We start from the raw sequence: 11,978 nt of genomic DNA, 5'->3' as shown, positions 1-11,978 counted from the left end.
TAGTGGGTATTTATTCCTTTTCAACTGAGGAGTTACCTTATTCATGTTCAGGTACTGTCTCAATTTGTTGGTTCTTTAGGAAGTTTTAAACACAAGTTTTAGAAAAGCATATAAAATATTTAACTTCTCATCATGCAGAATTCACAACAGTTTAAAAAACTGCTTCCAGTGTTTGGGTTATAGATATAGCAATTGTCTAGTAAATTAAATAGACTACCTTAAGGATTTATTCAATTAAGTAGTCGGTAGGCTTTTCCAGTGTAGGTCAAAGATGCACAATGCTATGCTACCTCCTGGTTAACGTAATTTGAGTTCAGAACTTTATTGCTCATCAACAAACTTACTTTTAAGTCTGCTGGCAACAACTTGGGACTAAGGGCAAATCACCTGATCCTGCAGGCATCTTCTTTCTTTTCTCCGTAGCTTGCTGCTGCTTACCAAATTGTCAAATTCTTACAGCCTAAGAAGCAGGTACAGAGACTATTAGACTTATAACATGTCTCCTAATAGCATAAAAATCAGTTATTCGATCCAGGAATGTATACTTCATATAATTTATAATCCTTTACAAAGAAAAAATCAATAATACAATAGGCTGAATCTATGCAGATTCCATTTGAGGAATCCTGGGTATAAACAAGTTCAACAAAGTCCTTTAGATNTAATTTGAGTTCAGAACTTTATTGCTCATCAACAAACTTACTTTTAAGTCTGCTGGCAACAACTTGGGACTAAGGGCAAATCACCTGATCCTGCAGGCATCTTCTTTTCTCCGTAGCTTGCTGCTGCTTACCAAATTGTCAAATTCTTACAGCCTAAGAAGCAGGTACAGAGACTATTAGACTTATAACATGTCTCCTAATAGCATAAAAATCAGTTATTCGATCCAGGAATGTATACTTCATATAATTTATAATCCTTTACAAAGAAAAAATCAATAATACAATAGGCTGAATCTATGCAGATTCCATTTGAGGAATCCTGGGTATAAACAAGTTCAACAAAGTCCTTTAGATGCGATTTGTTTTGGGTTTACTGCAACACTTTTTGTTATGTTATATGTCTTGTAAATTCCAATAAGTCTGTCTGAGATCTCAAACATATTATTTCGAAGAGAAATTATGATGAACTGGGCATTTTTTGTTTGTTCCTAAAGAGGAAAAAAAAAATAGGTTAGAAGTGTTCAGTAACCATGTAGTGTAGTAAACATCTAAATTTTACTTCCCTGAAAAAATTTTTTTTTTTTTTGCGGGGGGGGGGAAATAAATTCAACATTACTTTGATAATTAACATGAACATGAGTGATGGCATGGTAATTCATGACATAGTAGATGAGTTATAGAGGAATTTGGGATGCTTTTGGAATACCTAGAAGTGGTTGCCTAGAAGTCTTCTAGTGGAGAAAATAGGCAGGAGACCAGAGATTCTAAATTGTGTTTCTGCTACCTTACATTATCAATTTATATTTTACTTGTCCAAAAAGGAAGTACTTGGTTCAAATAAAGGACGTGGTCTCTGATAGCATAGGACGTAGAATTAAAAGTATAGGGAAAAAGCGCAAAAGAAATATGTCAATGAATTCCATGTGTATTGTTAAGGAATCCTTAATAAAATTCCCAGAACAAAAACCTCTAAATGATTACTTACATATATATAAAATGCAACAATGGACACATTTTTAAAATCAAGGGCCGCATCAATTTCGTCCATGAAGTACAGGGGAGTGGGTTTGTAGTGGTGAAGAGCAAATACTAAAGCCAATGAACTAAGTGTTTTCTCTCCTCCTGAAAGATTGAAGATCTTCTTCCAACTTTTCTTAGGTGGTCGAACACTGAATTAAGAAAATCTCTCATTAGTCAAATTAGTTGCAAAGGTAAAGATTTCATGATTGGTTTTCTGTAAATGGCTTTTATTACCTTCCTTGCGAATCTCTAATTTGCTTTTCACAAATCTAAACTTTTTGGGGGTTATTTTATAAAAAATGTTATTGGAGGATAATTATACAGAAACACATACCAAAATCTTAAGATTTAAATAGCAAGTCAGTATCTTGCTATTCTTCCATTTCCAGCACATATTTTGGTTTTGCTTTGCAATTTTAAAATCCTGATGTTATGCTGAAATGGCTCAAAAATTAAAAAAAGATGAAATAGAGAAAATACTGTATAAAATTAAATATTTGCTGCTTGCTCATAATTTATGCTATGAACTGCTAGTATGTAAACAAATTAGTATTTATCACCAAATAAGCAAGCTATATAGCTCTAACCTTTATCTCCCACCCCTAAAAAAATTACTGAGAGTTTGGAAAATATGTAGAGATATGTTAACAAGAGGATCCAAAACTCAGTACAAATTACAAACCTGAACATGATTCCTTCAGAGAAAGGATCCAAGCTATCTACAAGCTCCAGCTCAGCATCACCTCCCAAAGTAAGCATTTGATAATTTTCCTTTAATTTATTTGTTATTATATAAAAACCTGCCATGAATTCATTAAGCCTTTGTTTCCGAAGATCTTCATATGCCTGTCTAAAATGATCTCTTTCACAAGTAATTTTGTCCAATTCTGCTACTCGCTGTAAATATAATTCTTCCTATGAAAAAAATATCATGAGAAAAATATCTAGTTATTCATTTGATATGAGAATTAATGCTGCTATTTATATGAAATTAAAGTTCACAATTTGGGCTAAGGACTAAAATGAATTTGAATCATCAACAATTTATTCATACCTTCTTTTTATACTCTGCAATGGCACCAAGGTTTGGTTTCATTTCATGACACTGGGCTTCTAAAAGTGCAATTTGATTTGTTATAGAATCTGGATTCTTGATTGCTTCAAGATCCTGTGGGCTCAGAACTGCAATCTCTTCAAGAGGATTATCTTCTATGGGATGCAATGATATTTTTGAAATCTAAAAAGTTCAGTTTAGATGAACATTAGGGAAGTTATTGTTTAAAAAACATCAAGTCAATATGAGAAAATTACCTATGTAACAAAAAAATAGATTCTAAGGAATTGTGGCTAATTTCTGTAGCAATTATTATTATTATTTTTTTTTAATGTTTTATTTATTTCTAGGAGAGAGAGAGAGAGAGTGAACAGGGGAGGGTCAGAGAGAGGGAGTCACAAACTGAGAGAGGCTCCAGGCTCTGAGCTGGCAGTCAGCACAGAGCCTGACGCAGGGCCCGAACCCATGAACCGCGAGATCATGACCTAAGCCAAAGTCGGACGCTTAACCGACTAAGCCATCCAGGCACCCCTGTAGCAATTATTTTTCAAAGGACTTCAAGAAAAACAGTTCTAGTGTTCCCAAGTGTTCACGAGGCCTTCTGTTAAATCTCTGAATCAGCTCTGGGGTAAGATGTTGATTAATGTACCCATTATTCAGATTTTTCTATATATAACAATTATTATATATTATTCATTACATCCCCTAGACACCTAAATAGTGATTTATCTCTTGGAATTAAGAATCATAACATCTCAAACACAAAACAAAAAACTGATACAGGACATTTAAAGTTACATTTAACGAAATTGAACAATCTTACCTCTTTTTGCCAATATTTTATTTTAGAATTATGTTCAGCAATGTGACCATCTATTTGTTCAAGTTTCAACTTAATACTAAGTGCATCTTTTTGAAGTGCGTGTTCATTTTCTTGAATTACTTTTAGTTCTTGAAGTAGATTACGATGTTCTTTCTGGATCTCTGGTAAGGATTCCTAAAAACCAAGAAGAACTACTATAGATAAGGACCCTTCTAAATGGAAAGAACAGGTATTTTTCACATTAGAGATAAAGTTAGCAATCTCTTCCTATGTCCCATGCATTTTAAAAGTTTATTTACAGAAAAATGACAATACTCATCTTTTTATTATACAAATATGAATATAGCTATAAAAGTTTTAACTTATTGTGTGCTTACTATGTAAGCAGAAATCACATATCCAACTCTTTAAATTGTTTCAAACACCATTCACTCCCATCTTTAAGTCTTACCTCTGCAGCATTTGTATTCTTCACAACCTCTGCTGCTTTATCCTCAAGACTTTTTAGTTCTGCTGCTAAATCATCTACTTCTTTCTCAGTATCTTTTATTTCTTTCTCTGTGCGAAAGACGGAGTCTTGTGCTTTTTTAAGATTTCTAAATAAGCAAAATGATACATTAAAAATGTAATGTGTGCTTTATCCTGCTTCTGAGAACTTAGCAAAAAACGTCATGACATTAATGAGACATTTTTCTATCAGAGACATTAAAATTTATGACTTCTTAAATAAAACTCATCCTTGAATATGCTTCTGGGATGTTGTATATTAAACTTAGTATAAATTGATGAAACTTAGATCATGAAGCAAAGTTGTCCACTGAATTATTATTTTGTCATTTTCTTATCAGATTGGAGATTCTTAAATCTCTATACCCTTGAAGTTATACATTCAAATAATACCTCCCAGTTAGGGCAACATGTGTTTCCTAAGGAGGGCAACAAGGACCGTATTTTCCATTAAAAAAGTTACTTCTGGGGGGAGGAGGGATGGGCATGGAGGAGGGCACTTGTGGGGATGAGCACTGAGTGTTATGTGGAAACTAATTTGACAAACTATTTGTAAAAAAAAAATTAAAAAAAAAAAAAAAGCACCAGGCCCCCCCCCCCCAAAGTTACTTCTACTTTGACAAATGTGTTTAGGCAAACTTTTGCTCTTCACATAAACAAATGGCTTATTAGTGCTTTTATCTTTGAGAACCAAAGATTGCATAATCAATATGCAATCAATCTTATAATTTTAAAAGAAATAGCTGTTTACATTTCAACATTTTATATACTTAAATTTAGCTCTAATTTTTTAGAAACACCAATAAATATTCTAAAAATTGATTTAAAAACAAGATCTATGAGGGGCGCCTGAGTGGCTCAGTCAGTTAAGTGTCCAACTTCAGCTCAGGTCATGATCTCTTGGTTCGTGGGTTTGAGCCTTGCATCAGACAGTGTGCTGACAGCTCAGAGCCTGCAACCTGCTTTGGATTCTGTGTCTTTCCTCTCTCTGCCCTTCCCCGACTCACACTCCGTTTCTCTCAAACATTTAAAAAAATTAAATAAAAACAAGATCTATGAATGGTTAATAACTTTTTGTTGAGTTGGAACAATGGAATAATCATGTAATTTAAAAAGTTACCAAGACAATTTTGCTAAGAGGGGTCTTGGTTTACCTCTTATTTTCCTAAGATACAGATCTATTTAAGTTAACGACCATCTATTCCTCTAACCCAGAGAAACAAAAGTCTAATTTTTATGTGCACATAGTAACTGGGGAGTTCTGTATGCCAAAGCATACTTATTTACTACTTAAAACACACACACGGTCATAAATGTTTACAGGTTTCCCAAAACATGTCAGGCTTAATAACAGCGGAAATGTTTGAAGGGCATTAAATTTAAACAACTCCTTTTCCAAAGTGGAGGTAGCAAGATGACAAGTTAGGCAGTACACATAACTCTACCTGTCAGCAGTCTTGATTGCTACTTGGGCTTTAGTAACAGCAGAAGCACACTCATCTAATTGCTTGTTTATTTTATCAAGTTTGTCTTGTTGGGCCTTGAGTTTATGGTTATTGATTTCCACGATGATATTGTGTAATCTTTTAACCTCAGCTTCTACTTTACCAGCTTTCTCAGCCACACTGTCATATTCTGAAATAAAAAGAAGTCCATATGTGTTTCTAGGTTCACACATACCACTTGTTAGATGTAAACTTCAGTCATGACTTAACCTGATGCATGCAAAAGGAATTTTATATATTTAGGGAAATGTATTTCAAAAAAACTAGAATACCCTATGTCAGAACAAATGGTATTTTAACAACACATGATTTAATTACCTGGCTGAGCCATAAGCACAACCTATTTATTTAATGGCTTCATGCCCTCAGGCATTTTCCAAAAATCTCTGCAACTTTTTCTTAGGGTCCTTCCTTGACTATTGGTCTCATAATGATTTTTACCCTCAGACTCTGTGCCTATTAACTTCTCTGTGAAAAAAAAAGAACTGTGGTTATTTTATTCCGCTAATCTAACAAAGTTCTCCCTCACATGCTGTAACAAAGTAGGGGAGGGAGGATGAACTGGCAGTTTTCTCTGTGGCACAGAAAACTAAAATTCTATTTCCCAGATTCCCTTGTATCTATGCTTCTGACACAATTGGGGTCCATTCAGTTGAAAGAATTCACATAATTTGGAAGGCATATGTGATGAATTGGACAGGTTTCTGCTGGCAAGCAGTCACAGAAATTTCCATTTTCTTGGTGGCATTAGAAGTTCTTGTGTCCAATCAGAAGTTTTGTGACTATTGACAGGCAATAGCACTTAAGTATGACGACATGTATTAGGACAGGAGCAATGTGCTTCTATTGTTGGTAGCTGCAGTGTCATCTTCCCAATTTGAGAGATGACTTTCCAATTGTAGAAGAGGTAGTAGAATTCTTTTGATGGTTCTGCAGAACAGCTCTAGAAATGTTCAACTTAGAAGTTCCTTTGGTCATCCCAATGATTCTGTAAACAACCTAATGCTCTCTTAAACACACAGATCCCAATTACATTAGCCAGGGTGGATTCTCTTCTCCATACTTGAATTCTAATCACTATACAATACAGAAAGAATGAGAAGTGGCAAAAAGACGAAGAGTTGAAGCTATCTTATGTCTAGAAAGGTTAACAGTAACGCTAACTTATGGAACGAGTCCCACAAAGCTCCTAAAAGAGGAATATGGGCCTTTGGCACAGGAGGCAGGCTGAATTTGCTAAAAACAGGATTGAATGAGGACTTAATGACTGCTTCCCCTCCACTGTCTCTTCCTGGTCAGGTAGGTTTTAATACTAACAATTCCATAAATCTCATAATTTACCATTTCTCTTTTTGTCCAGAGAATTTTTTCAGCCTTCCACTGAGGTGGATTCCAAAAACTCATTTTTTACATTTCTGAAATCACCACTTGGCTCCTAGAAAAACAACTCTTGCCTTTTTTTGGCCTCTTTATCCCCCTTTTATCCTAAGGATATTAAATATACACATTTAAAGTTCTATATTGCCAAAACTAGTAATCCTCCTCCATTCCCAAAGATACTCTAATGAAATTATTTTACTTACAGTGGCAATGTTCTCTGAAGTTAAAATTCCATTCGGCTACCTATGTGGTCTGCTCACTTATGGGTCAAAGCACTAGCTACTATGGGGGCTGGCACCACAACTAATATTGGGAATAGGTGGGTGGGCCAGAATGCCCTGGAAAAATTGCACCTTTCAGAACATCTTAAGTATCTACCATACATTTCTTTTTTAATATCTATAGTAGCAGGTCTATTAGAAGTAGGAGGAAAAACTGTGGCATATATAATCTGTAATTTTGAAGTCTTTATAACCACCTTCCCCTTATTCTCTATAAAAAGGTATTCTAAAAATTTTTAAATTTTTAATTTTAAATTCTAAAATGATGCCTTAATTTTAAAGATACACTTGTAGAAATGAGTACTTCATAGAAGATATTAATAGTATTGATATCAGCCAATAGTGTTAGTCTACTGATAATAGCCAGTATTTCCATGAGAGAAGCTATACATATATATATATATATATATGGTTCCTAATAAAGTCAAGGCTTCCTTTTCAATTAAGAAGGAAATACATATTCTGACAGTCTCTGAAAATGCTGCTACAGATGACACATGCACATTTTTGGCTGCTCATTTGACAATTAGGTACCACCAAACCAGTCACAACAAGTAATGTGTGGAGAAAGAGAAGCATGAGGTTAACCAATGACCAAAACAGAGATCCAAAATAAATCCAAGGAAAAAAAAACCCTTGTCAGATAATGCCACTTCCTTTGTACATCACTCTCTAGTGGGTATTTCTCTTGGAGCCATGGCCTATAAAGCCCTACATTATCTGGATTCTTCTGTTAGCCACTTTGGCTTCATTGTGTTCCTGAGGACTCCTAGCATACTCCTGCCTCAGGGCCTTTATACCCTATGATCTGAGAATGCTCTTCTCCTAAGCATCACATAGCACTCATACTTCTGTTGTGTCTCTGGTCAAGTCAGGAAGGGGTCTGTCATTATAACCTATCACTCCCCACTCCTGCAATAAGATGCACATCTATGATTGAAGCTAACATGAAAAGAAAAGCAGGGCTGCTCAAGTACATGATCAGGGGATTTAAATTTCAAAGCCAATTTTGGCTATAAGTCTATCAATTCCCTTATGATATTGGTAGAACACTTACATATTTACACATACAAAATAGAGTTCTGGAAGGAAAACATGTTTTCTAAGTTTTCAAAGACCGTTTTTCTTCATGTGTATACCACTTATTTCTTGTGTGCTTTAAAGCAATTTAGCTTCGCCAGATACCCTGTTTCCTAAATCCATAGAACTACTACTATCCTGAAGGGTAAGACCGAGCCAAAGTATACAAAGTGTAAAATTAAGAGCACTGGTTCTGGAATCAGATTGTCTTGGTCCTCAATTCCTCTAAATGCTGTATGTATGATGACTTTGGGCAAATTATATAAACAACTGTGCCTTAAGTTTTCTTACTGGTTAAATGAAGTACTAAATAGTACATACTTTATAATCTTTTAAGAATGAAATCATAGAGGGGTGCCTGGTGGCTCAGTTGGTTTAGCTTCCAACTCTTGATTTTGGCTCAGGTCATGATCTCATTGTCTGTGAGGTTGAGCTGCCTGGCATTCTCTCCTTCTCCCCCTGCCCCTTCCCAACTTGTGCGCTTTCTCTTTCTCAAAAAGAAAAAAAAAATAATAATAGAAACCATAAAACAGAGCAACTGACTTGCAGATAAGTATGTAACTGCTATTTTTATTCTACAAACTATTTTAAACATTTTGAACATCAAAAACCTATTTCTGGCAAATTTCAAAAGAAAAAAAGAAGGAAGTGTGTACCCTTAGACACATACCTTTTTTGAAAATACTAACATTTTCTTCTAGCAATTTCTGCTTTTTTTTGTCAGGGGCCGTAGCAAGTACATTAGCTTCAAGTTCCTTAACTTGGACGTTCAAATACTCTTCTTGCTCAGATAAACGCTACAGAAATGTTTTAACATTACAGGTCAATATTTTAACTTACTGTAACAATAACATTTACCTTAAACACTTTGAATAAAAGACACTTAAAATCTTTAAGACGACAAATACTAATAGCAAAAGGGCAGAAAACACAGTTAACATAAAACGTGAAAACAACCAACAAACACATGAAATTTGTAATTCATCATAAATACAAGTTAAAATGCCATTTTTTGGTACAGAGTAGCAAACTCACAACACACTGAAGACTACCTAGTGTTCAAAGACTTGGAAACAATTATTTACATACGCTACTAAAAGTAAATTGGAACATCTATTTGAAGACAATTGGCATTATGCAACAATGCCTTTGGGTAATAACTATAGTTTTAGGAATCTAATGTAAGGAAATAATTGGATCAGTGTATAAACATATACCTAACAAGGATATTTTGTTTGTTTATTTTGAAGATTTTATATCTAAGTAATCTCTACACCCAATGTAAGACTCAATCACAACCTTGAGGTCAAGAGTCGCATGATCCACTGACTGGGCCAGCCAGAAGTCCCTAACAAGGATATTTTAAACGTAGCAGTATTCATAGTAACGTAGAAAAGCTTTTATCAAATTGTGATAAAAAGAACACACTCAAAAGCAGCTGTAAACAAAGTAAATTCACACTGGCTTAGAAAGAAAACCACAATTTACTAAGAAAAATTAACACGACTCAGTAAAAATCTACACACATATCCTTATCTACCATAAACACAAAGACTAGGTATTTATATTAAAAAGTTGAAGAACATACATAAAAAGTAAGAATAATCATCTTTTGGATATTTCCTGATAATTGTTTTTTAAAATAGTGGGTTATGAACTGCTTTTTCATAATTAGGAAACAGTCTACTATTAAAGGAGAATGAAAATAAAGGGTTTCTCAGATATTAAGATACATTTCCAAAGAGTATAAATGGAAACCAAGAATAGCTGTGACTGGAGGAAAACTGCCAACAGGGCATTAAATCAAGAGATAGGCCTTTCACCTAGAGAACCATTCTTCTCACTTATTTTCTAAAATTGTAAGCAAACAACAAAATGCTTCTGCCAAACGCTACTGAATTCCAATAGTATTAGCTAATATTGATAAAAGAGTACCTGGATGCTTGCAGTAAACTTTTCTAGTGTATTCTTCATTTCTCGTTCATTATGCCTTAACTTAACTACTGCTTCTTCCAGTTGTACTTTTTGTTCCTGGATTTGCACTGCTTTTTGAGAGTCTTTCTGCAACTGCAATTCCATTCTATTTACCTACAAAGAGTACCAGTGAAATAAGTTTTCTCCAAGAGTCATTTTAGATTAATTGCCAAATAAACTTAGGAATGAAGAAAACGCCAACTTCTCATTTTAAAGATCAGAACAAAACCAAAAACCCAGTTCCAATTTCCAATCCTAAAGCTTAGGAAATGGTCAAACTAACGTCTATATTACAGAATCAAATGGAAAGATAATTTTAAGTGTTGTACCTATTTATACCATTCAAATTTTTAAGTGGAAGGATATAAACTATTTCAAAATATGGGGAGGCAGGGGAGAATCAAGGGATACCTCTTTGGAAAAAGTTCAGTATCCAGGACATCCAAGTACACTATATGTTTTTAAAGGCAGAAAAAGTATAGTGTTCTGATTAATAGAACACAGTAATTTTTTCTAGACATCTTGACGTTCTCATACTTGTGGGCATGTAAAATATTTTGAAATAAAATTTAGAAATGTGTATCGGAAATCTTTGCATATACTTATTTTGAAATAGAAAAAACAATTATGCACTAAACCAATTATATGCGAAAAAACATTAAATGTCATATAATGATTGACTAAATTATGAAATATCCATATGATCCAAATGTAATATCAGAAAGATACATATGTTGAGCACATACTTTCTAAACTAACATGTTTTATTTTTAGAACTTTAAGGGTTTTACATTTAAAAAATCCCACAGCTTATACATATCATTTATACAAAATCCAATCTGTTAATTTAAAATCTGAGTATCCTTAAAAAGGCTTAATTTTATAGTACGTATGTTACACATCAATAAACTTTAAAAAAATCAGACCCTAATTTTATATATGCTGACCTCTTCTTCTGAGATTTCAACAACAACTGATGAACCCATCCTTCCTTTCATTACTCTGCTTCCACCGCCAGTCATTGTACCTATAAAACAGAAGTCAGACTTAGCGATCTCTCCCAATAAGATTAAATAAAGTCAATGTCAAAAAAAGTTTTTTAATATTTTTTATTTTTTTAAATTTTTTTAATGTTTTATTAATTTTTGAGAGAGACAGACAGACAGACAGCGTGAGCAGGGGAGGGTCAGAGAGAGAGGGAGACACAGAACTGGAAACATGCTCCAGGCTCTGGGCTGGCTGTCAGCACAGAGCCCAAAGTGGGGCTTGAACCCATGAACCGTGAAATCATGACCCAAACCGAAGTTGGACGCTTAACCGACTGAGCCACCCAGATGCCCCACATTTATTTTTGAGAGGCAGAGAGAGACAGAGCAAGAGCAGGGGAGGGGCAGAGAAAGAGGGAGACACAGAATCTGAAGCAGGCTTCAGGCTCTGAGTGGTCAGCACAGAGCCCAACACGGCCTCCTGAAACAAGATGATGACCTGAGCCAAAACTGGATGCTTAATTCACTGAGCCACCCAGGCGCCCCAGGAAAAAAAAAACTTTCATTACCTGACTGTTCTATGATTTGCCCCTGTAATGTCACCACTCTCCATCTTCTATCTTTTTGATATGCTACTCTTGTGGCTTGATCTAAATTGTCAGCAACTAAGGTATCCCGTAAAGCAAAGTAAAAAGCTTCGCGAATT

At 34.6% G+C, this 11,978-nt stretch overlaps 1 protein-coding gene across 1 annotated transcript in view; it reads right to left on the bottom strand.

Annotated features, from left to right (window-relative positions):
• Positions 1–895: 895 nt before the first annotated feature.
• SMC4 (structural maintenance of chromosomes 4) overlaps positions 896–11,978 on the bottom strand; it is a 43,010-nt gene continuing 31,927 nt past the window's right edge. Inside the window, exons 14-24 of the mRNA XM_077753766.1 lie at positions 11,842–11,977; positions 11,234–11,313; positions 10,248–10,400; positions 8,983–9,109; positions 5,512–5,701; positions 4,011–4,155; positions 3,560–3,733; positions 2,737–2,919; positions 2,365–2,597; positions 1,648–1,831; positions 896–1,150 (exon numbers count right to left, since the gene is read on the bottom strand). Of these exons, the coding sequence (XP_077609892.1) occupies positions 998–1,150; positions 1,648–1,831; positions 2,365–2,597; positions 2,737–2,919; positions 3,560–3,733; positions 4,011–4,155; positions 5,512–5,701; positions 8,983–9,109; positions 10,248–10,400; positions 11,234–11,313; positions 11,842–11,977 (1,758 nt within the window). The 3' untranslated portion in view covers positions 896–997. The remainder of the gene's footprint in view (positions 1,151–1,647; positions 1,832–2,364; positions 2,598–2,736; positions 2,920–3,559; positions 3,734–4,010; positions 4,156–5,511; positions 5,702–8,982; positions 9,110–10,247; positions 10,401–11,233; positions 11,314–11,841; position 11,978) is intronic.

The sequence above is a fragment of the Crocuta crocuta genome, unplaced genomic scaffold (genome assembly GCF_008692635.1).
Source record: "Crocuta crocuta isolate KB4526 unplaced genomic scaffold, BGI_CrCroc_1.0 scaffold761, whole genome shotgun sequence".
Lineage (NCBI taxonomy): Eukaryota > Metazoa > Chordata > Mammalia > Carnivora > Hyaenidae > Crocuta > Crocuta crocuta.
Note: the sequence above shows the minus strand (reverse complement) of the source record. Positions and strands in the feature narration are given on the sequence as shown.